A 26,544-nucleotide genomic window follows, 5' to 3' on the forward strand; every position below is an offset into this window, starting at 1 on the left:
GTCACCAGCAATGACCCTAGTATCATTGCCGACTACTACCACAGGTGCCTCACCCTTACCATTGATGAAGTTGCACCTCTGATAACCAAAATACGCCGCACTGACAAAAAAGAACCTTTCTGGTTTGATGAAGAACTTGCCTCCCTAAGAAAAACTAAACGTGCCTATGAACACGCCCATACTAAACGTCCTACCCCAGAGACAGCCAAAGCATTTAAGGATGCAAATAAAAAATATAAAACAGCTATCATCGCACACAAAGCCAATGGCTTTAACGCTCGCATTAGCAATGCCACGTCAGACTCCAAAGAACTCTTTTCCATTCTCAGGGAATTAGAAACTCCCACCCCAAGCACAACCCCCATCAACTCCAGCAAAGAGTGGTGCACCACCATTCAGGATGCCTTATCGACTAAAATTGACCTATTGCAAAATAAAATCTCCACTAAAAGACTGGCCTTAGTTGACAAAAACTCTGCCCTGGCTAACAATCCTCCCATCCGCACTGAAAATCCCAACCCCTCTTTCCGCTTCTCCCCAGTCACACAAGAAATGGTATTTAACACCATCTCCAAACTAAAAGCCTCCAATTGCAAAGGAGATAGCGTGCCAGTAAAACTAGTGAAAGCCTGTTCATCCACTCTCACACCTACACTGAATCATTTTATCAATTCCTCTGTTAACACCAATACAGTTCCAGCCAACATCAAGAATGCTTGGGTCACCCCCTCAAAAAAAAAAAACACCCTGGACCCCTCAACTCCTACCAACCAATAACAACTGTTCCATTCTTACTCAAACTCATAGATAAAATAGAATACACTCAGATCCAATCTCATCTCGAACAGAACCAACTCCTAGGAACCGATAATCAGGTTTCAGTCAGGCCCAACCACAGCACAGAAACGGCCCTTTTAGACCTAAAAAGCCAGATGGACAACATTAGGGACCAAGGAAAACTCTGCATCCTGTTGCTATTAGACCTATCCGCAGCATTTGACCTTGTGGACCATGACAAGTTGTGCATCTCACTAGCCAATGACTTTAACTTCTCCAAAGATGCGACGATGTGGGTTAAACCCTTCCTTGCTGAACGGACATCCAGAGTGGCCATAGGGAAGGAAGCCGCTGATCCCATACCAGTTCCATTAGGAGTACCCCAGGGATCGTGTCTCTCATCGACACTCTATAATGCCTATACCAAACTCTTCTTCTCTGCCCTCGACGAGATGGGTGTCATCTACACTAATTTTGAAGATGACCCCCAGATCCTCATACCCATCACAGGGAACTATGCCCAGGATACCATCGTCATCAACCAAATATATGCTATCATCCAAAACTGGATGGCATTAAATAGTCTCTGTCTCAACGACGAGAAGACAGAAATTCTCATCGTGGGATCACCCTCAAAATAACGACACTCCACTCAGATTACAAATCCATTAATATAGATGGATCTCCTATCCTAGTCCTTAAGAAGGTAAAAACACAAGGCGTCCAGCTTGACGCTAACCTCAACATGACCAGACATCTCAACTCTCTGTCATCTTCCACAGCATACACAGCCAAACTGATTGCATTACGTCAGCAATTCTTGACACCAACCAATTGTATTACCTTGGCCAGAGCCCTGGTACTAACAAAATTGGATTATTGTAATGTTCTTCTACTAGGAACCTCCAACACCAACCTCGACAAGCTGCAACTCCTGCAAAACAAAGCCCTTAGGGCAGCATTAGGAATAAAAAAATATGAACTTATCTCTAAGATCAGGAAGGATGTCCACTGGCTTCCCATCAAAGCTAGGATCATCTTTAAATCCCTCTGCATTGCGCATAAGTGCCTGGCAAAAACAGCCCCCCTTTATCTGAACAACACCCTGCAGAAAAAAGAAAATGTAAGAACCTTGAGATCTAATGATAGTCATCTCCTTGTGGTACCGCGGTACAACAACTCCAGAGCAGGAGGCAGTAGTTACCAGGTCTTAGCACCCAAACACTGGCACTTCTTCCCCATCAACCTCAAATTAGAGACCTCCTTCTCCAGATTCAAGAATCAATTAAAGACATGGTTATTTAACCAATACTAGCACCCTGCTGAACGGGCACCTATGTGACCATCTCCACATTGTATATACTGTTTAGCTATGTCGTACATTAACATTGTCCTCTGTATTTAAACTCTGTTTAATTTTGATCCTCAATTGTTTGCCATGTACTAAGTTGTCTGTAACCACGCCGTGATACCCCAGGGTCTGTGCGTGTAACAAATGAATAAATACATACATTTGCGGCGATACCGTTTTCTGTGATGTTATTTTTTGTGACATGGTACTGATGGTGGCTTTCATAATTAAGGATATGAAAGAGGGGGGGCAGGGTAAACCTGATACGAGAGGGCTCAATGCTCATATGGGCTGGAGTTAAAACTATGTGGAAACATAATCACTATGTAAATAGCAATCGTACTACGTTGCATAAAAATCAGACTACCACAACCCCACGTTTCTCACTTGCTGCTATTAAATCAAGTAAAGATAATGAGACCAATCAGTATGATGGGGATTACTCCTGGGAGGGTGAGCCGGAACTCACAAATACTGAGGTGCAACCAACCACAGAACCTACCTCACAAGGCACTATGATGCACTTTAATCTTGCTACTACGATTACACACAAAACTCCAGAACCACAGGCCTGGCAAACTGCTAGTGAACCCAATGACACAACATGGGCAGCTGTCTTCTCCATAAAGTATAGAAGGGTGAAATTGATAAACAACAGGGAAGGAGGGAGGAGGAGGAGAAGACGGAAAAGGGGGCGGGAGGGATAAGATATGTGTACCATGGCCTGGGATTAGATGAAATTGAAGACCCCCGCCACCCAGACCAATCAAACAAATGGTACTCAGACATGAGTGCAACAGCGAAACAAGCTACAAACGAGAGCTGCTACACGCATACCGCACGCATCAGGCACACCTAAAATACTTGTACCTCAAGAAGTGCCCTTGTCAGATGCCCAATGTTTAATTCATCTCGTGTTATGTAGAATTCGGAGCACCTTCCAGTCACACACAGTTACAATAGAAATGCTGCAGAACAAGAAAACTTGCAGGAGCAAGCCGCAAGGAGTGATTTGCATCAAAGAACCATTTTTTGTCATCAAAGGGACAAGGTTTACAGAGAATAAGTGGCATGACGAGACGATCATGTGCAAAGCTGAGGCACTACGAGGACTAACTGAAGAAAACTTTCCATGGGTCAAAGAAACGTGTACTCCAAAACACAGAAAGAAAATCTGCATGAACTTTGTTTTCACGGCGAATGAAAAGTGCAGATGGGGTCCAACAAGCAATGCAACAAAACAATCATCATCCCAGATATGAAAAAAGGTACAGCAGCGCTCATGGACATGTACTGGGTGTGTGGCAAACAAGCTTACCTGCATTTACCGGCATCATGGAAGTGTACATGCAGCCTGGCCATCCTGCACTCAGCGCTAATGGTAATCCCAGAAAGCTATGTCCAAGGGGGTGGGGGGAGAGGTTTGGCTGGCATATCGGCAGCAGGAGATTCGGCTGACACATCAGCAGCACTCCAACCAGCAACCACAGAGCCTTCCACATAGGACATTCTGTCAGAAAATGAGCTACAAGACAGAGTGTCAAGCAAAAAGAGGTCAAACTATATCTCCAGCAAGTAATCCAACCTTCTCGCCGAGATTCCTGCAAAATACAAGTTGTTCAATTCAGCAGAAACTTTCTTTGCCTCCCTCCTAACGCCAGGACTTCAGACAAGAACGAACGCCAAATGGCTGCAAATAGTGCGCTGGGAACTGATCCAACTGGCCAACAACACTGAAGAGGGATTCAATGTGATCAAGGTGGAACTTCGCACCTTGCGCCTGATGACAATGCAGAACCGGTACGTCCTGGACCTTCTCACCGCAATGGACGGCGGTGTTTGCCGAAAAATCGGGAGCGCGTGCTGTACATTCGTACCTTCTGAAGACGCGGATAACGGGACGCGGATAACGGGACCCTCACCCACGTCATCTCGGCAGTGCACAGCCTGGGAGAGAGAATGCTGAAGGAAGGAGGAATCGAGCCGAGCAGCTGGTTCGACAACATGTTGAATTGGATACCGTCCTGGTTCAGCATCATAAGGAAAGTTTTTGTTCCAGTCATCATTTTTATTTGACTATTTTTCTGTGTGTGCCAACTAGGTATCCAATGCTGTGCAAAATCTATGCCTAATTCAACAATGATGATGGTAACAATGAGCAAACAGACAACGGTAGCAACAATAATAGATGCACAAATACAAACTGGGGATTCAAACACACCAAAATACAGCATGACAGCGGTCTATCGCCAACATGAGGACAGGGTAGATAATCTATATCACACAACAATTAAAGAACCATGGGAACTGCAATGGTACAGAGAAGTGTGGGTGGACCTGGATGGGGATGGAGGAATATATATGACATGCGCACCTAATGAGTACGCAAGAAGAGGGCAGGGCCTGAGAGGTATATGTAGGGCTTGGATACCAATAAAGGGTACACCTGCATGGGACGAGGCAGTAGCAGAAGCAGAGTATCATCGGAATGAGAATAATAATTTGCCGCCAATTTCAGGCCCAGCGGGGGTCACAGATTGCTCTGGGGACCCTGGACCCTGAGCAGCAGTCCGCTTTCTATTGCTACAAGGATCTTCAGCTCTACCTTCATATACGCCGCGCATGCGCGGAGTGCTGCGCGGTGTACGAGCAGTGTGTCTGGTGTCGGGAGGAGCGGTAAGCAGGCCTTCCCGTCTTACCCTTACCCTCCCGATTCAGCAGCAAAGGAATTGTGTCATCAGTATCAACAGCCCCACCAACGTACTCAAAACGGTACTCTTATCTGTGCCCGCTACCTAAACAAGGACAGCTTGTAGGGGGCCAGTAGGGAGAAGTCACGAACCTTGCTTTCAAACTTTCCCTTTCCCTGTCTACCTTTTCCCCTTCACCTGATCCCTGGCCCCTTACCGTCGCATACAATTTCTCGGTCCGACCTAAATCGACCAACATAGCTCCGCCTACCCCTAGCGAAGTCGAGTCAGGAAGACGCCTGAGAAGCAGAAAATTGCCAAATGAAATTCGGGGGCGGGAGGGGCCCACGGCCGCTGGCCGCTGAGGCTCAGCAAGCAGGAATAGCCTTGACTGACCTGGAAAACCTGGAGGCGCCAACCAATCCCAAAGCGGCATCCCCGCTAATTCCATTAAGGACCGCAAAGCTATTGGTGCTACGATCCAGACCTGAGGAAGGAGCGGTGGGTGTCACGGCCCAGGCAACAACAGTGGTCGGGGTTTTGGCGCCAGCACCTTAAACTTCAAAAGCACCGCCCCGCCATCCTCGGCCATTTCCAACGCTCTCTATCGTGCTGATGAATGGCTCCCCGCCTGAGACTGCCGGAGGACTGTTGCGGCGGGGGTCTGAACGGCCAGGTTCAACAACCCTGCCTCCAACGACAGACGCTGGATCCTCAAACTTATTACCGGCGACAGATCTACCACCAGTCCCCAATGGGGGTATGGATGGGGGATCAGACGAGAAGGTTCAGGTCCCTCTCCCCCCAAAGCACTCGATCATAGCGCAGATCCATAGCAGCAAGAACTCACCTACAAGCAAGCTGCACCTGAACACTAGCAAGGACACGCCTATAAGAATCAGTTCAAACGACTCCCTGGACACTGACCATGAAGATCAGTCGATTACACAGGAACTGCGGAGTCCAGATGACGCAGTTTTTGAAACAAGCAAGGTGGTTGACCATCTAAATGAACCAGGCGACTTGCAGGCCAACGAAAAGGGGACCACAGGCCCCACTACAGGGAAAGTAAATTCCGTATTAAAGGAAACCAACCTAAAAGGAAGCGCTAAAACAAAAACTGCTCTAAACAAAATACTCTTAAAAAAAACACTGGAAGGTAGGCCCCAGAACACAGGGGGGGGGGGGGTTAAAGTGTTTTCCAACTCCACTGATTTCGTCCTCGCTAAAAGAATACTTTTTGAAACAGCATAAAAGGAAACTGGATCAAGACGGGGAGCTATCAGACGCAGAGATCCTGGAGGCCATTCAAGAACCCCCTCCGGTGAACAAATCCCGCAAAACTGATCAAAACAGACTTGAGCAGGACACAAATCCAAAACTCCAACCACAGAAGGCTCCAAATGTTGAAGCCATAGCGGAAAAAGTTCCCCCGAAGAATCCCTCAGATACTTTGCCGCAACCGGCTGCCAGCACCACGACCTTGGCGAGCATCCGCCCCACAAACATTGAAAAGACGAAAACAAGCACAGATCCAGAACTGACCCAGAAGGCAGTGAGCCTGACAGTATCTAGCACACCTGTACGTGAACAGGCTAGGCCAGTAACAGGTCAGGCCCAATCAGAGGAAAACCCTGCATGGACTCGACCGCACATGCAAGTAAACGCACGTGGAAACTCTGCGGCACAAGTGGCGGGCCCGGCCATCTACACTAACGACCCCCCCAGAGAGAAGACATCAAGAAAGGCTCTCACAGCAACCAAGTGACAGGGGTATATACACACCTGTCAAAAGTAGACGGCTAAGCGAAATTTCAGGAACAACACAAAAGGAGTCTCCCAGCAAAAAAGCGGACTTAGTATCAATAATGTCAGCAGTGACAATCGCATTAAACCCGTTTGGGAAACTTTACGAGTCAATTAACAAGGCCCTAAAAGACAACACCACAATGATAGCCACAATGACCGCTAAACTGACCTTCATTGAAGGTTACTTAACTGCTTCGGAACTAAACGCCAACAAGACCCAGGCGGCCCTGGAGGTCAAAATTGCAAAACTTGAAGACGAGCTTAAGGAAAGGTGCCAAATGGCTCAAATGACCACGACCTCATCTTTCAAGGCTACTCAAACCATTGAAGGGCTGAAACAGAAGGACTTGGCCCTGATTTTTACAAAAATAACACCACGGCAAACAGCCACATTGTTGGAAGCCAGGATCCAAAAAGGGTCAACAGTGTCCGAACCTCATCAGGGACAATCACTGAAGAATCGAAATCAGAGCAAAAAACTAGAAACGACCAGTATACCAAACCGAACACTGGAAAAGCCACTCAAAGTGCTGCTGGTACCGAGCAATGGTAGCCGGGCTGACAAAGTAACAAAGCTGACAGAACCAACACGAGCTTCACCTGTTACTTACGCAGCACACCTCGGACCTGTGTACTCCCCTAAAACTACAGAAGAATTTGAGGCCAACAGTGAGTTGATGAACTTGTCTCAACATCTAGATACACTGGAGGAGCAATCGGCCTCACCCAAAAAAATGTTTTAAAAAACGCTCGACCAACGATAACCTACACCCCCACCAGCCCTTTCAAAGAAACCGGTGCCGAGCCATCAGGACGACCAGATCCAAACGGAAGGTGGAAACGAGAGCCCACTACAGAAGCCTCAGTTGAATTCGGCCGGCATCATTACTGTTATGAAGCTGCTCCCAGCCTTCTTAGGTTGACATGCTACGTTTATTACAGCTTCGCAGGACACCTTCACAAGCAGTTACCATAGTCCTTAAGTAAGTTACATTAATAGGACAGAAACACTGGCAGCCCATCACCCAGGCTTCAGGCTGACTACCTGCCCAACATAGAACCTTCCCTCAAGCATTCCGACACTCTGACACAAACACTCCACATGACATCACAACATTCCTTCTGCATTCCCACTACCAAGCTAAGCCAGACAACAGTTACGGCGGAAAAAAAAGGTGTAGCCATCCAAAGCCGGACAGCCGAAGTGACAACCGTGCAAACGAACCTGGGTCAGACAGAGAACATCGAGACACCATGTGGCGAGCACCAACACCCACTGAGGGACCCAGGACTAAGCAGGGTGGTACGAATCTGGATAAAAAGCTGGTAGGAACCTCCATTTTTAAACTAGAGCAAATTTCATCTAACGAAGGATACATGGTGCTGAACAGAAAAACGGTACTAAAAACTCTGGCTAAAGTCACCAAGCTTCGACACCTGACCACTGAAGACTTTCAGTTGGTGGAGCCATACCATCGGGAACATAGAGCCAATTCGTATAGGCTCAGGGATAACACTGAAATCAAAAATCATGGAAGACTATGGCATGCTTGCCACATTAACATCATGGTACCATCGCGACCCACAACTTGACACCTGGACCACATCGGACCTGGCCATAATCAACCTCTATTGGAACCCTGAGACAACAACCGCAAAAGAATTCTGCAAATCGGTAGCTAATGCAATAGACACAATCAATGTGGACCTCGACGTGGACAATATCATTATCTGTGGAGACCTAAATGCCAAATGTGGGACGATGACCACAGCCCAATGTGCACTATCTCTTTGCCCTCTGGCTGATGAAAGAGGCGTAGCGTGGTCAAAACTAATGAAATCTAGAAGGTTTTATAATGTGGCGACGTTACAAGAATCCGAACTCCAGATCCCTACTTGGGAAAGGCAAGAAGCAACTGCCACTCTGGACTACATCTTTATAACAAGGCCTGATTCCCTACATCATTTCTTTCAAGGACCATAAAAAAAATCGAAAGTGACCACAACCTCATATTGATGCCTGGGGGGGGCCCGAGCCCGAAAAAAAACTCTATTCATCGGCCGTTGAATCAAACAAGCGGCAAACCCGGTTTCGCCTCACCTCAGAAAATATAAAAACTATAAAGGAAAAACTAAGTACGGACCCTGGCTTAACACCATCAGGCATGATGGCCAAGAGACCCGAGTATGTATCTCTACTATCTCCTCATAGGGTGAGCTTCACAGGAAAGAAAAGAATACAGCCTAAATACAACCACACTTATGACCGAACGGTGGTTGTGAAGCGCCTGGAAATGAGAAACTTGAAAAATGTTGCACTTCGCCACCAAACTGAAGAGGCTTGGACCGCATATCACAACGGAGCGAAGAATTAGAAATCGTGGATCAAACACCACCGTTTGGCTCTTTACCAAAATGATGCCGAAGCCATGCTGAACACCTGGGCCTCCAGAAACACAAGAGATTTCTGGACCTTATTGAAGAGCATAAATGGGCAGAAGGTGCCATCACTCTCAAACACTGTCTCTGAACAAAACTGGGTCACCCACTTTACCGACCTGTTTCGCCCCCCCTCTACTCCAGAAGTAAAGGAAATACTGATAAGCCAGGATCCTTGGATACCACTAACAAACGTGAAAGATCTCATCAGAGTAATTGTCAAACTGAAGTCGTCGAGAGCCCCAGGCCTGGATGGTCTGACCAACATAGACCTCAAAAGACATCCGGAAGAATGGGCGGCAGTGATCAGCGAACTCTTCAATCATCGTCACAAATCAAAACAAATTCCAGAATCCTGGACAGAAGCAGTATTGGTCTTAATCTTTAAAAAAGGATGCAGAGAAAGCCCGGTCAACTACAGGCCAATTGCCCTGCTTGACATCATTGGAAAAATGTTCGCGACACTGTTGCTAGCGCACTTCCAAAAATGGGCCAGAGGCTCCCCAGCGGCAGACGCACTTCAGACAGGTTTTCAGAAGGGAGCAGGCACGACGATTAATCTACTACTCTTAAACATCATAAAAGCCAAAGTAAAAGCTGGCGGGCCAAAGGTTCACCTGGCGCTAGTGGACCTCTCGCAAGCCTTTGACATGGTGGACCGCAGTAAACTTTGGTCAAAGCTAAGAACTTGGAAATGTCCCCCACCAGTGCTTGAACCAATAATGGCTTTACATACAACATCGATGCGTGTCCGACTGAGTCAGCAAGGACAACTTTCCAATATCATCTATTCGGAACGAGGAGACAAGCAAGGTTGCCCACTGGCCCCAGCGCTCTTTATCGCCTTCATCGGAGACTTCCAAGTCACAGAAAACAAAATCCGTTCCTTCCCTTCCAAGGTCGGATCGAACAAAGTCTCCAGATTGTGGTATGCCGACGACCTGATACTCATGGACCAAACCAAAATAGGTCTCCAAAGGCAATTAACAACCTAACATCGTACATGAATAACAATAACCTGGAAATTAACAAACAGAAGACAAAAATCCTGATCTTTTCCAAATCGACGAAGGAAAAATTACTCCTGTGTGGTTCCTAGAAAACACAAAAATTGAAGTGGTGAAAGAATACAACTACCTCGGCGTATGGATCGACAATTCTCTGAAAGAAAACAGTATGCAGAAATCCTTATGGGACAAAACAAGAAACCTGACGGCTCAAACAAGAGCCGTGGCCAAAAAAGTTGGGAAGTTTTCGTGGATGCCGGCACTACAATTTTACAAATCCAAAGTCATGCCAGCACTAACATATGGAACGGGTGCCAATTTAAATTTACCAGCAGAAATATGGATCCAGCTTGAAGGGTTCCTGTGGAAGTCGGTCCTGGGTCTTCCTAAATCAGCACCGATGGTGGCAATTCGGCGAGATTTGGGCCTATCTTCCTTAGCCTCAGTGGTGATGCAAAGTGCAATGCAGCTGTATAGGAAAACCCTCCTGACCAATACTCTACCCATCTTCCAGGTGGTAGCCAACGAAATAAAGAGTGGAGGATGCAAACCATTTAACACCTGGGTAAGAAAACTCCAAGACAAACTGGAAGAGTTAGCCTGCACAGAAGAGCTCCTGATAACAAACCTGGGCAGCGTGAAGCTCAAAATAGAACAGCAAGATTGGATCACCACCAATGAAAAGATCCTGACTTACAAATCACTAAAACACCCTCCACCTGGCCAAAACAAACTCAAAACGCCGTTGAAATACTGTGAAAAAATTTCCTTACAAGGAGCTGAGAAAAATCTTCATGAGAGCCCGGCTAAACATGCTCCACACCAGAGAAATCTTGGCTAGTAGATCTCAATCTCCCATATCTACATGCCGCCTTTGAGTAAAACACGAACAAGTAGAAACATTAAGACACCTCCTCCCGACCTGTCCTGAAATGAGTATGGAAAGGCAGGCGTACTTGGCACCACTTATATCCCACCCGTCAGCACTAAATGAAGAAACGGGATGGAGACGATTAATCGCAGGTGACTCAGCAAGATGGTCCAGGGCCGCAGCAAAACTTTTGGACATAGCATTAAGAAGGCAAACTCTGCGAACGATAGCCCGTAAATCGCCCAAGGACCAAAGAGAAATCGCCCAACGAAAGTGGTTTCTTAAGTACCATACAAAAAGCAGGAAAGCTAAACGTCAAAAGTCATAAATTGTAAAAACCTAAAATGGTTAAACACAATAACACAAAAATAATAATAATAAGTAGTTTGTTACTTTAGATGTAACGGAAGAGGGAATGTGTGGGAGTGAGGGGTCGTTTAGGCCCCCCTCATACATTCAGCACGATGTAAACCACTTGCTCGTACAATAATGGGGGACGCTTCCATTGCTCGCATGCACACTAGCGGTGTCAGTAGCAGATACAAGGTTGTTGTGTGGGACACTTGGGCTTCCATTTTGTGTACCCTCGACTCCATCTTTGGACTAGTCCTCACTGCGATAATACGAAAATGCTTCTCTCCCCTCTGCAGCGCCACGCACACTGCGTTCATGGCCCCCACCTTTCTTCACTGTGTTTGAAAGCTTTGCAGCTCCGTTCTCACGGATGAGCTGGAGATCATTCCAACAAATACACCAATGTAACATCTCACTCTTCCTCTGAGATCATTGTCCTATGTGTGAACCGGCTCGAACCATGCCTTGTAGCTCATCCATCTCCACAAACCTGCCTGTGCCCTCTTAACCCCGCTGTTGGAAAATTACTGCCACTACAACCCTGTATCCCTGCATGGTATTCCCTTGATGTACCAGACGTGTGACCCCACTGTGAAGCCCACCCCAGTGTGCCCCCAACTGACACCAGACCTCTGTCGCAGTATATTGCACCCTAGAACTAACAAATATCAGAATGCCTTAGCCTCTTTGATGCACCTGGACCCACCCCACAGCCAATGTTATCTTACTGACCAGGATCTTAAGCCAGGTACTTCATATAAGTCTCAATGAGTAATGCTGTGATTATATGTGCACGATTTGTAGATTTATAGATCTATGATCATATACTCCAAGACACTGTAGTGACCATTATTTAGTGCATGTCTAATGGTAGTATCTCACGTTACCTTAGTTAGGGCCCGCCCTACCACACCGCAACCTGACCCTCACCCCGCCTGGACACAGACAGATTGACCTTGTGACGCTCACCCTCCCGCCAACCAAGCAGCCAACCTCGGAGGAGCAGCGCCTACATCCACCTATAGATCATGGTCTTGTGTCCAATCATAATGAACTTTTGTAACATTCATACCCGACATGACTGATGACGCTTTCTGCCTTCATAATCAATTGTAAGTGTGTTGTTTGCCAGAGCACTCTCGGGCAGCAGAGTTCTCTGGATGCCAATTTTACATAAACAAAACTCAACTCTCGCAGCCTGTTCTCTTAGTCTCATTCCCCACTGGGGTGTATCACATTTATTGGTATTGCACATGTTAGACGGGGAGTGGGCCTTTACAACACTTATACCAAAGGTTGGTTTTCTTACACCTGTTGTCATAGTTGTGTGTAGTGGTCCCAAAGGGTACTGCATATGAACTCTGCCTAACAGACCCCCCTCCCTGCAGTTTGTAATGGCTTGGAGTCTGTACTGAAATTTGGAGGTAAGTAAAGTATTTTTGCTTTACTTCCTATTCTCAACTAATCTCTTTTTGCAGAACTGTGAATGCATATGTTTACAAGGGCAAGGAGACTATCCCCTGTGAGAGATTCTTGTATTATTTTAATGTGGCACACAAACATCTTAGAGTAAAGTGATGCAGGGGTACTATGCATCTATTTTTGTTTTCAGTAGTAGCTATTTTGTTAACTTTTCACGTGCGGAAAACAGGCTGGTGCCAGCAGATTAAGTGGGACTATTTTCTTCATCGTACTGGAGGGAACTTTAAAAAAAAAAAAAAAAAACATTTTAGGTACCATATATTCAGAACGGCCAGGCCATGTGGTTTTCAGCCTATACTTTTGGCCATCTTGTCCATTGACTTTCTTCCTGCCTTTTCAGATCAGGAAATGACATACAAGGCATGCACTTTTGCAGGCTCCAGCTTGGAGTTCACAGGCAAAGTGGAGAGGAGACTGTCTTGCCCTAATCCACATACCAGGGAGGGGATGTCTGTTGCAGGACAGATGGATAGGATTGGACAGACCTGGTCAGTTTGACTGGTGTAGATCTTTACCATTGGTGGGACTGAGTCCGCCCCAACACGAATTTGGCATAATTCGGGAAGCTATTACCCAGATTAATGACTGGAACCAAGACCCCAAAGAATAGAAGCACCATGCTTAAGTCCCGGACGACTACAGCAACCAGCATCAACAAAGCCAGGTCCTAGTGAAGCCCTACCTATATTGCAATGATCCAGGAAGACCCTTGTCGGTGCTTGGACCCTTGGCTGGTAGGACCAACAAGTCTGGTCCCCTGCACAGATATCTTATAAACCAAAAGTTGCAAAAAGTAAGGTCTGTGACTAAATAATTAGCAGCAGTCTATAAGGGCTCTATGTTGCAACAATCGCTGCGGGAATACTCAGAGGTCCTTTCCTATCATGATACTATTGCATTGGTAAAAGATCGTGCTTTTGCGGGTACTTTGAAGATCAAGCAAAGGGAGTTTATAAAACTGTATGGGTGCATCTATTTGCAGCTTGTGTTTGTTCATTAAGGTGGAAAATACGCAATCCAGAGAAGTTATTTTTGAAATGATAAACAGTACTTTTGCCATGCATCTTATAGTTAGAAAAGCTATGTTTGGAACAGAAATTAAATAATGAGAATGTTTCTTTATGTGCCAGTGATATGGACTGCTTTGCTGTGAGGAACAGCAAGGAACAAGTTACTTACCTGTAACTGTTGTTCTCCAGCATGGGTCTGGCATGGATTCACATGCTCATGAATATTCCCCGTCGTCAGGCTGGGAATCCTCGGTAAAGAAAAAACCAGTATCAGTTTCGTTTCTGATCTGTCTTTCGTAGTAATAACCAATCACTGGTCTCTGCGTCATACTGACCACAGCCAATGACTGCCCTCTACCTAAGCACCGCCTCTGGCAGCCATCTTCAGATTTGGAAGCACGTGAAGTGGCAGTATGACCAAGTGAAGAGCCGCAGAGGGGTAGGCGGGAGGGTTCGCATGTGAATCCATGCCAGACCCATGCTGGAGAACAACAGTTACAGGTAAGTAACTTGTTCCTTCTCCAGCATGGGGTCTGGCATGGATTCACATGCTCATGAATAAAGAATACATAGCAGTACACACATGCACAACCACGGGAGGTGGCAAAGGCTCAACATTAAGCATCACATCAACTCAACATTAAGCATCTTACCTCCTCACCAGGCTCACCTCAGGCGAACAGGTTGCGCAGCACTGCTTGGCCGACCCTGGACTCCTCCCTGGAATCCCGGTCGACGCAGTAGAATTTCGTGAAGGTGTGCGTCGACCTCCACGTAGCAGCCCTGCATATGTCCAGCAGGGGCACACCAGATAAGAACGCCGTGGTAGCTGCGATCGCTCTGGTGGAATGGGCTCTCGGACGGCCAGGCAGCGGTCGGTTTGCCAACCGGTGACAGCACATGATACAGCCGGAGAGCCATCTGGAGATGGAAGCCTTCGAGAGAGCCTTCCCCTGATTGACAGGTCCAAAGTTCACAAAGAGTTGTGACGTCTTCCGAAAACCCTTCGTGCGGTCCACGTAGAACTTCAGCGCTCTAGCTACATCCAGCGAGTGCAAAGGCGACGACGAAGGCGACGGGAAGAACACAGGTAACACCAAGGGTTCGTTGAGATGGAAGTCCGACGGTACCTTGGGCATGAAGGAGGGGTGCGTCCTGAGCACTACCCTCGTGTCGTGGAAAGTCAAGTACGGGGCCTTGCAGGAAAGGGCCTGGATCTCTCCCACTCGTCGTGCGGAGGTGATGGCCACAAGAAAAGCTGTTTTCCACGATAGAAACTTCAACGGGGCCGAGTGCAGAGGCTCGAACGGAGGTCCCATGAGCTTGGTCAGCACCACGTTGAGCTCCCACGCCGGGGCCGGAGCCTTCACCGGCGGGAACGATCTGAACAGTCCCTTCATGAACTCTTTCACCAGACGATGAGACCACAAGGACGTCCGGCCCGTGGTTCTGGTGTATCGGGAGATCGCAGCAAGATGAATCTTGATGGACGCATGTGCCAGACCAGCTTTGGCCAGCGTCAGCAGGTACGGCAGTACTTGGGGAGCCGTAATCCGTAGAGGGTTAATCTTCTGTGCGTGGCACCAGACAGAGAACCTCTTCCATTTGTGTCCGTAGCATTTAAGAGTCGAGGACGCCCTGGCCTTTGCAAGAACCTCTCTGCAATCGGCCGGTATGTCGTATCCTCCAAACTCTAGTGCTGCAGGAGCCTTCGGGTCGTGGTGGAGGATGGCGCCTCCTTCCCTGGAGAGTAGATCTGCGTCCGCCGGCAGCTTGATCGGCGGGGACGCTGACAAGTCCAGAAGGTCCGGGAACCATATCTGCCTCGGCCACGCAGGTGCGACGAGGATCATCCTGCACCGTGACCTCTTGAGCTGGTTGACGAGCCGGATTAGCAGAGGCAAGGGAGGGAACGCGTAGAGGAACAGGCCCTCCCAGGGGAACGAGAAAGCATCGCCCATGCTCCTCGTCTGGGGAAACCTGCTGGCGAACCTCCGGCACTTGGTGTTCGTCGCCGTCGCGAACAGGTCGATCTGGGGTGTGCCCCACCGTCGGAAGAGGCGATCCACCAGATCCTGCCGTAGTTCCCACTCGTGGCACGAGCGCAGCTCCCTGCTGAGTGAGTCGGCGATGGTGTTTTTTATCCCTGCCAGATGAAACGGCACCAGAAAAATCCCTTGGGCGACGGCCCAATGCCACAGGTCCTGCGCCTCCTTGGACAGCGCTGGGGACCTGGTTCCGCCCTGTTTCCTGATGTAAAACATGGTGGTGGTGTTGTCGGTGAAGATCCTCACCACCTTGCCCTTGAGGGACGGAAGGAAGGACCTGAGGGCCCAAAACACTGCACGGAGCTCCAGGACGTTGATATGTAGGGACTTCTCCGTCGGGAGCCAGAGTCCCCTTGCGTGCAGATTTTCGGTGTGCGCTCCCCACCCTTCCAGGGAGGCATCCGTGGTCACAGTCTCCTGGTGGGCTGGGGTCTGGAAGTCCATGCCCGCCGTCAGATGCGCGCGGGTGCCCCACCACCGTATCGCTCGTCGGAAACTCTCGTCGAGCTTGATCCTTTCCTCGAAGCTGCCCGTCGTCTGGATCCAGCGCGCATCCAGGAATTCTTGCAACGGGCGCATCCGGAGCCTGCACATGGGAATGAGGTAGATGCAGGAAGACATCATCCCGAGGAGGGACTTGATGGACCTCACTTTGGCCGCGTCGGCCACCAACATCCGTTGCACCTTGCCCAAGATGGTCCTGGTCCTCTCCTCCGACGGGGAGGCCAGAAGGGACACTGTGTCGAGCCTCGCTCCCAGAAACAGTGCGACTTGCGCGGGCACCAGGTGGGATTTGGCGTAGTTCACGGAGAATCCCAGGTCCGTGAGGAGTTGGACGGTCCTTGCCGTGTGGACCACGGCGAGCTCCCTCGTCTTGGCGCGGATGAGCCAGTCGTCCAGGTAGGGGTAGACGTGGATCCCCTCGCGGCGCAGCTGCGCCGCCACCGGTGCAAGGCACTTGGTGAATACCCTGGGTGCCGACCGTAGTCCGAAGGGAAGGGCTTTGAACTGGTAATGACGCCCTTGGACCACGAATCTGAGGAATTTGCGGTGCCCCTTTAGGATGGGAATGTGGAAGTAGGCATCCTCCAAATCCAACGACGATAGGAAGTCTCCTTCCTCCAGCTGACCCAGGACGTGCTGGAGGGTGACCATCCGGAACTTCTGAGCCTTGATGAACTTGTTCAGACGTCGCAGGTCCAGGATGGGGCGCCATCCTCCCGTCTTCTTCTTCACGAGGAAGTATCTCGAGTAGACTCCGGAGCCCCGAAGCCTCTTTGGGACGAGTTCGATGGCGCCCTTTCTGAGCATCGCCGTTACCTCCAGGAGAAGTTGAGGGACGTGAAGTTCTTTCCTGGCCACGGGGGGGACGCGCGGGCACCTTCTTTGAAACTCGAGCGCGTGGCCCCGGGCCAGGGCGTCCAGCACCCAACGGTCGGTGGAGATGGACTCCCACACGCTGACGAAGCCCGCCAGCCGGCCTCCCACCGGGGTGCTTCGGTGGGGGCCCGACCCCACGGCCGGTTCAATCCTGCTTGGACGCGGCCTTGCCGCCTTGACCTCCTTGGCGACGACGGCGGGGTCCGCTAGACTTGCCTCGTCCTCTGTAGGCCTCTTGCGACGACGAGCGGGCCGCTTGACGGTAGGAAGCGAAACCGCCGCCGGAACCTTTGGAGGCGCCCTTGCCTCCGCCGCTCCGAAAGGGCGTCCGTCGTTGCAGGACTCCAAGGGCCCGGGCCGTCTCAGTATCCGCCTTGATGGCCTGAAGGGAATCGTCCACTGTCTTCCCAAACAGGTTGTTCCCGTCGAAGGGCATGTCCAGGACTCTGGTCTGGACGTCCTGCCGGAAGTCCGTAGCTTTGAGCCATCCACGACGTCGAAGGCAAACACCGTTGCCCAGCTGGCGGAATCCAGTGTCGGCGATGTCCGTCGCCACGGTGATGGCGTGGTCCGAGGCCACCTCACCTTCCTGCAGGATCTCAAGGGCCTCCGCCCTCTTGTCGTCCGGCAGAAAATCCAGCAGGGGAGCCATCTTGTACCAGAGCTCCCTGTCGTAGCGGGCCACGATAGCCAAGGCGTTGGCCGCTTTAATCGTCGTCGCTGCCGACGAGATGACTCTACGCCCCATAGTATCCAATTTCTTTCCCTCGCCGTCCGGCGGGGAAGTCGATGTGGAGGCCGCACCCCCCCCCCGCTTTCTTCCTGGCTGCCGCGGAGACGACGGAGTCCGGGGTAGGCTGCGCCCGGAGGCATAGGGGGGCCGTGTCCGGGACCCGGTACTTTTTCTCGTACCGGTCTCTTCTAGCTGGCGTCGTGGAAGGGTTCTTGAGGAGGGAAAGGCCCTCATCCCAAATGTCGTCCAACAGAGGCACTGCGAGGACCGTCTTCCTCTTGGCCTCGCGCCGCTGATAAAGGAAGCCTTCCTTTTTCTTCTCCTCAGGGCAGAGCTGGAAAAGCTCGGAAGCCCTGGAGATCATGGAGTGGAAAGATCCGATCTCGTCGGGCGGAGAGGCCCTGGTGGGAGGCGACGACGGAAAATCCTCGTCGTATGCCTCGTCGTCCGTACCCGTCGCTGCCGTGTCAGTCCCCGTATCATCCCCTCGGGTGGACGGGGAGGAGGGCTGGAAGGGGCGCGACGGTTGAAAAGGAGGTGGTGGATGGATCCTTCTTTTCTTGGTAGGGGGAACACCAGAAGGTCCCGGTTCTGGATCCCCCGACGGGAGAGGTTCCTCCGTCGGTAACGGTAGCCTCGTCCTTATCTCGGAGCATAAGGACTGTATGGCCAACAAAATGGCCGCCGAGTTGTCTTGCGGCGCTGGCAGAGGGGAATCCGACGGGCGAGCAGGGGCCCCGTCGGTATCCTCGACGATGTCGTCGTCGTCACCTGCGTCGGGGTCCATTCCGACGGGCTGGCCTTCTTCCACGCCTAGGCCGTGGCTTAAGACCTCGATCAGCTCCTCTTCTGAGGTTGAGGCCGACTCTACGACGAAGCCCTGCCCCCCCTTCTTCTTCCCCACGGAGGGTTTCACGGGGGTCCTATCGATGGGCACAAAGGAAGACTCCCTCCGAGGAGGCAGGGAGATTCTGGGCCCTGAGGTCGCCACCACTGGTGCAGCCACCACAGGCTGAGCCAGGGCCGCCGCGACCGTTTCGATAGAGGGCTTGGTCGGATGGATCAAGGCCTTCACCACCTTAGGTGCGCTCACCGCCTTATCCTTGAGGGAGGGGGCACTGCCACGCTCCTCCTCTGCCTTAGAGCTCGACCGGGGCCTCTCCAGGAGCTTCGCCGGGTGCTCGGCCTTCCTCTTACCCGACCCAGAGCGTTGGCTCGTGGTTGATGGTGCCGGGGAGGGTGCGCCCTGCCTGGCGCCCGTAGAGCCCGACCGTTCGGCGCTCCCGGTGCCAGCGGACTCGCGGTGCTTGGCCTTATGTTGGGCCCCCGTCGCCGGGGCGCCCTCAAAGGTCTTAGAAGACCGCTCGGATTTCTTCTTCTCGCCAGACGGGCTCTTACCCTCCAGCCAGTTGGCGAGACGTTGATGGCGGTCCTTCATGGTCCGTTCCGACATGTTGCCGCAAAACGCACAGTCCTTCTCCACGTGCGTCTTGTCCTCATGAAGGCAGTAAAGGCAGAAAGAGTGTTCGTCCTCCTTGAAGACGTTCTGCAGCTGGCATCCAGGGCAGACCCTGAACAGCTTTCCGGGCGTCGAGCTTCCCTTCTCCTGGGCCATCTCAGAGACAGGGCCTGAGAAGCTTCTGGAGTCCTCCGAAGTGTAGCTCGACGAAATCTTCACCCTTGAGGGGCACAGATGAATCCGACACGGGTCCCCGTTGATCGGATGTAGGATCGGTGGAGCTTGAGGCTCTTTTGACCGAAAGAATCGAAGTTTTTTGTAAAAAGCGCGAAAAAATAGCACTAACGCTCGAGAGCAATAGCACGAGGATCCCAACACATGAACGTGCGGTAAAAATCTGAAGATGGCTGCCAGAGGCGGTGCTTAGGTAGAGGGCAGTCATTGGCTGTGGTCAGTATGACGCAGAGACCAGTGATTGGTTATTACTACGAAAGACAGATCAGAAACGAAACTGATACTGTTTTTTTCTTTACCGAGGATTCCCAGCCTGACGACGGGGAATATTCATGAGCATGTGAATCCATGCCAGACCCCATGCTGGAGAACCATAATAACTAGCTGTAAGTTTGCATGCCACACCATCATCACAATTCTTAGGGGTGTTAACATATGACTATTCAGGAACAGTTCTCTGGGAACAAAAGCGTTAGAACATAATTTGCCCTTTTGTTGCAACATAAATGCCAACTAACTTCATTCAAAACAACATATTTTTCATAAACAAGCACCCAACATCACCTTCTTCATGTTAACAATCCTTACTGCTTTACCTATAAAATGGCTGTTGGTACCAGTTGCCTTTGTGATAACCCTGTTCAACACTTGCTCGAGAATCTCACTTCGGATAGGTTCATGCACCTGAAAAGGAAGATTTAGACAATGGTGTCAAAATGAAAGATTCCATGTGGAAAATATCTCACTGTTTGAAAGTCCTAACCTGAACCTCTGCTGCAAAGCTCCTGTGTTCTTTCAAAGCTGGTTTACCTACTTTGACTGAAACCTCATCTAAGCTCTTAAGAGACGCAAATCCTGAATGTGCCCCGGAGAGGCCTTAAACCACTGTGACATGGTCATGATCCTGTCAAGGGATGGAGAAAGGGACCCTTCTCAACCTGGGGCAGTAAGCTCACAAAAGAAAAAGCCAGAAACAGCACTGCCCCAGATATGGGAAGTGGAAGTTGAAGGGGCCTGCTACAAATGTTATCAATGGTACTATTCTTTTTCTCCCAAATGCCTACCAACACAGTTGCTGGCCAGTGTTCGCTTTTTTCCAGTTTCAGAACCTCAACAGAATCCACCTGGGAGCAGTCAAGAAGACCTGGACTGAAATCCAACAAAGGGGAAAAAGGACCCCCCCTGCCACACCCCCAACTAAGGCATAACTGGAGTCTTCGCGACATCAACAAAGACGAGCATCTCAGAAAAGCAAAGGACCACCACAACAGAAGAAAAACAAAGCTCCAGACTCACAGCACGGCAGAAAAACAGCATGGGAACCGGCAGTAACTGCTGTTGAAACTGTGCTGTAAAACGGGCAAGAGAAATGTAAAGCCTCTCACCTGGGTTCTGAGAAAAAAACAGGCACAGACTGCTGCAGGAGGTCAGATGAGAACCAATGGGAGGGAGAGAGAGACGCAGAACCACCAGCAGCACCACATAAAAGGAAAGGCATAGTGTGGATTGTTTGGGTGAGGGCACAGTAGAAGGTGGACAGAGATCAGTCGGAGAACATTTGGAGGAGCCAAGTGAGTTGGTGGCAGAGCTTAGTACAGGTGAGGTATTTGAAAGGGTGGAACCGTTGAGCGGAGTTACGTGAAAGAAAAAGTCAGAGATAGCAGAGTGAGGGTAGTAGGTAATGTAAGAGGGAGTGAGAGTGAGGAGAGTAGAGAAGGGTATAGACATGGGGTGCAAGGAGAAGGGAGTAGGAGAGAAGTGTGGCTGGGTTGAGGATAGTGAGTGAGTGAAGTACAAGGATGAGCAGGTAACCATATCCCTGAATCTAAGGAAGAAGAGGGGTATAGTACGGCAAGGGGAGAGTACTAGTAGTGTGGACAGGGGAGAGTAGTAGTAGTGTGGACAGGGGAGAGTAGTAGTAGTGTAGAATGGGGAGAGTAGTAGTCGTGCACATTGCGAGCGCAGCAGTCGTGGGGTGGGAGTAGTACTATGAAGGAGAGGGTAGCAGTCTGAAGAAGGGAGTAGTAGTAGTAGTAAGGAGGCAGTGAGTAGGATGAAATAGTAAGATCGGGAAGAAGGTAGTGACACCAGAGGGTGAAGGTAGGTGGTAAAAGGAGAAAGAGAAACATCTGTGAGCCACAGGAGGGAAACGTGGGTAGCACAGGTATGTCGAGTTGAACAGAGGAGAGTAGTAAGGAGATAGTGGGGCTTTAGTTGATCACTGTGAGAATTCTCAGAAATGTGCTAATTTCCTCCACCTTAGAGACCCCAGCAACTTTGCTGGATTTTGAGGACTTGATTTTGTTAACCTGGAGAGAGCGAGACCCTTTTTCCCCACTCTCTCATGTTTTATTTTCTTGTAACTTCTTTTTATTGGCATTTTTTGAGTCAGGGTACATACAGTATGATTCAGTATGCTGATGCAGTTGAGCACAGAAGAAGACATTATGACAATGATGCATAGCGTTAGCGCGGCTTTTGTGATTACAAGGAGCCATTAGGCATATAGCCTTATTGGCGACCCCCCACCCCTGCTCCCTCTCCCTGGTATGCCCCCAACCACTTCAACTAACAACATTAACTTTTAACTCCCTTGCCCCCCGCCCCCAACCCCCTAACTAGGAGTTGCTCCCTTAAGGTTCTACAATGTTCGGCCCCCATGCCGTCCTGTTTCCTGGCCACAGTCCATTCTGTCTCTTATCAGTGTGCATGACATTCTACTGAAATCTATGCGAGACTCTCTGCACTTCGTAATGTCTATATGTATGGGTCTGCCAGTTCTCTGAACTTTATCGCTCTTAATGCTCGCAGGGGATTTTGGGGTTGGGGTTGCGCGACAGCCGCGCATTCCATCTTGCAGATTTTTACCAGGAGTATGGTTTGCTCAGCGACTGAGGGGGGATCTTTGGCTTTCCAGTGGGTTATGAGGAGTTTCCTTGCCGTGAATAGTAATAGCCCTATAAGTTTGCGGGTGAGCCCATCCTCGTGCCAGGCATCTTCCACCCTCCCCCCACCCCAAGAGCATAACCTCGGGTGTGAATGTGACCGTAGCCCCTCGCATTTCGCGTATCTGCCTGTGCACGTCTCTCCAGTATTGGGAGATCTTGGGGCAATGCCAGAGAATATGTCCCATTGTGCCAGGGGCACCGCATTCTCTTCAGCACTGGTTTGTTTGGGAGATCCCCATCCTGTGCAAAGTAGAGGTGGTGAAGTACATCCGCTGCACAATTTTGTACTGGATCTCTCCATTTCTGAGGTTGGTGGAGCTTAATGGTATGGCAGCAAAGTAATCAAGGATGTCCGATATTTCTATTTGGGCCCCCAGGTCTTCCGACCAGTTGCATGCAAGTGTGTAGTTCCGTCCCTGGTTGTTCAAGATTGCTATTAGATAGAAGGTGCAGAGGTGTGGGAAGAAATCGAGGTGTAGTTCCATCTCTGTCTCGCAGGGAGCGGGGGGTCAGGGGACTGTGCAGTATAGTGCCGTAGCGTGGTACAGATTGTGTGGTAAGTGAGCCACTCGCCCAGCCCCAGGACCAACCCCTCGCGAGCGACTTGGAATGGCTGCAGTGTCGCCCCCTCTTGCAAGTACATTATACTAACGTTGGCCCACTCGTGGTCATGCTTAGGGTGTGCCCTGCCTGTGTGCCCGTAGGATAGCACCGCCCGGATGCTGGACCATGGTGGTACATGCTTAGTTTGGATCCCTTGTGATGCCCTGAGTCTATCCCACTGAGTGAGTGTTGGCCCGATTATGGGGCGTTTCCTTATTTGTATTTGTATTTATTTTATTTGTATAGCGCAGACCAGGCCCGGAGGCTACCGGGCGCATTTCTTAAGGCAATGGTTACATACGTTGCATACAATGATGATATATCAACAATAAGTAAGGCATAGAAATAGACATGTGTAGGTGGTACATGGAGAGTCAAGTAATGCATCCTTACTGATGTTATTGCAGCACGTATTAGTAAGAATCTTAGGCATTGGAGGAGGCGAGCCAACATTTGGCTTTGTGTTTGAAAAGGTTGAAGGAGGGGAGGTTTCTGATAGTCAAGGGGACAATATTCCACAGTTTGGCTGCCAGGACTGGGAAGCTAGACCCACCGGCTGTTTGGAGCTTGTATCTGGGTATCGTTAGGCTCTGATTCAGGGTAGATCTAAGTGATCGGACTGGAGTGTACATCGTGAATCGTGAGGAGAGATACGTGGGGGCCAGATTGTTCAGGCATTTGTAGGTAAGGGCAAGCGATTTTAGTGAGATCCTTTGGGTGTCTGACAACCAGTGAAGGTTCTTCCTGGTATCCGAGATGTGTGCAGATCTGGGGATATTGAGGGCTGCCCTGATGGCGTTATTTTGTATAATTTGGAGCTTGTCTAGGTTACACTGGTTAGTGCCCTGGTACAATGCATTGCAATAGTCAAGTTTAGACATGACCAGGGTCCTAGCCAGGGTAGTGCAGTTATGTGAGGAGAGGAGAGGACGACAGGCTGTGATCAACTTGCAGGTATAGGCGGCGGCCGCCGCAACTGCATTGGTTTGTCTGTGAAGGGAGAGGGTGGAGTCAAGGTAGATTCCAAGTGTTTTTGTGTCTTTAGAAACTTTAGTTATGTTTCCATCAATGTTAAAGGAACTAAACATAGGGTTCAGTTTGTTTAGTCTTTGCTGAGTACCTAGGATGAGGAGCTCTGTCTTGTCATCATTGAGACAGAGCTCATGTTGGGCCATCCAAGTTTGAATGACATGGTAGACATCGTTCAAGGCTTTTGAGTCTAAAGTGTAATCACCCGTGATGGGGATGAGTATCTGGGTGTCATCCGCATAATTTGTGTAGGTAACACCCAGGTAATCAAGCACATCGAATAAGGGTTTAGTGAATACATTATAAAGGGTGGGGGAAACGCACGATCCTTGGGGGACTCCGCACGGGACTGGTGCAGGGTCAGCCGCAGAGGTGGGCGAGAATACCCTCATCTGTCTGTTTGCCAGGAAGGATTGAATCCAGTTTGTGGCCATGTCAGAGAAGTGAGCTGCAGTTTTCAGGTGGTGACAGAGGATTTGGTGATTAACCAGATCAAAGGCAGCAGATAAGTCTAGTAGTAGTAGCATGGCTAGTTTACCTTTGTCTTTGATATCCTCGATTTGGGTCTTGAGATCAAGGAGGGCTGTCTCCGTACCATGCTTCGGTCTGAAGCCGGATTGTCTCATGCCTAGTAGGTTGTTTGATTCCAGATAGTTCTGTATCTGAAGATAGGCTGCTCTATCTAAGATCTTTAGCAGAAAAGGGACCGTTGTGATGGGTCTATAATTGGTTGGAACCTCCGGGTCTAAGGTGGGTTTTTTTTAGGAGAGGGATAACCCAAGCATCCTTTAGGTTATTGGGGACCACTCCCGATTGAAAGGAGGCATTGATGAAAGAGGTTATAAAAGGAGCGAGGTCATGAGCCGACTCCTTAATGATAGGGGCTGGACAGGTGTCCCCTTGGCAATTTGAGGGTTTTAGATTGCGGATGATTTTTTCAACCTCCAGAACGGTGAGTGGTGTGAAGCTAAACGGCACCGGGGAGTCGAGGGTTGTTATTTTGGGTGGCCTGGTATTGCTAAATGAAGGGGTGTGGAGGGTGTTTTGTTTGGCGTTGATTTTGGCTTGTAAGGTGGATATTTTGTTAAGAAGGGCATTTTGTATGTTGTTACACCAGGTGCTGTCCTTAGTGCACGTGTCCGGTGCAGGGGAGGGAGATTCTAGCTCTTTAAGGATTTTGAAAAATTCCCTGGTGTTCGATTCTGCCTGGCATATTCGTGTGTTGTATGTCTCCTTTTTGGCTTGTAATATGGCCTCCTTGTAATTAAGAGAGGTGATTAGAAGGGAGGCTTTATTAGCAGCACTGGGATGGCGGGCGGGATCTTATTTGGAGGTATGGCCATTGTCTCGATTGGGTTCAAGGGTTTCATCAGCTCAACCTCCATTGCCCTCCAGCTGGAGTCGTCTGATGTGTCCAGCCAGCGTTTCACCCAGCACACTGGCGCCTCTTGGTAGTATGCCTTAAGGGATGGAGCTGCAATTCCTCTGTTCGTCTTTGCGGCTTGTAGGGTTGAGAGGCGGATTCTCGCCTTCTTCCCTCTCCAAATTAACTTGGCGATTGTTTTGTCCAACTCCTTGAAGGAGGTGGTTGTCAGGCTGACCGGGATCATCATTGAGAGGTACGTGAGTTTGGGAAAAGAGTTCATTTTTAGAGCGTTTATCCGCCCGGTCAAAGAGAGATTTAGGATGTCCCACCTCTTTAGGTCCTGGCATATGCCTGCTATTTTCTGAGGATAGTTTAAGACCCTGAGGTCACCCATTGAGGCGCTGATGTGAATACCGAGGTATTTGATACGCTGCGTTTGTAAAGAGAAGGGGGCCAACCCCCCCAGGGTCCCAAGGGATGTCTGGCCGGAGCGGCATGACCTCAGATTGAAGTTAATTTTGTATCTTGCAATTGGGCCAAACTACATTAGGAGTGCATGGATATATGGGAGGGCTGTGGGGCCGTGGCTAATGTAGAGCAGCATGTCGTCAGCGTAGAGGGACACACTGTTCCTCTCTGCCGTGCACGATGCCCGCCCAACCCCAGTCAGCCCAGAGCTTGATTGCAATTGGTTCTATGGAGAGGGCATAAAGTAGTGGTGACAGCAGGCACCCTTGCCACGTGCCCGACTGTAGTTCAAAAGCGGGGGAGTTAATGCCATTGGTTACTACAGCGGCTGTGGGGCCCGTATAAAGTATCTTAATTAATTGGACAAGGTGGGGGGGGGGCGTAACGTGGTAACACTTAGAATATGAACTCCCAGTGTACCTTGTCGAAGGCCTTTTAGGCATCGACTGCTAATATGAGGTCTACCGGGTCCCTCATGCCCGCTAC

General features: G+C 49.8%; 1 protein-coding gene across 4 annotated transcripts in view; it reads right to left on the minus strand.

Moving 5' to 3' along the window:
* Nucleotides 1-26,544, minus strand: part of FANCI (FA complementation group I) — a 1,757,660-nt gene that overhangs the window by 1,377,380 nt on the left and 353,736 nt on the right. For all 4 annotated transcript variants that reach the window (XM_069624307.1, XM_069624308.1, XM_069624309.1 and 1 more), the window contains one exon: nt 20,241-20,328. In XM_069624307.1, the coding sequence (XP_069480408.1) occupies nt 20,241-20,328 (88 nt within the window). The remainder of the gene's footprint in view (nt 1-20,240; nt 20,329-26,544) is intronic.

Source organism: Ambystoma mexicanum, chromosome 11 (assembly GCF_040938575.1).
Source record: "Ambystoma mexicanum isolate Mex_15411 chromosome 11, UKY_AmexF1_1, whole genome shotgun sequence".
In the NCBI taxonomy this organism is placed as follows: Eukaryota; Metazoa; Chordata; class Amphibia; order Caudata; family Ambystomatidae; genus Ambystoma; species Ambystoma mexicanum.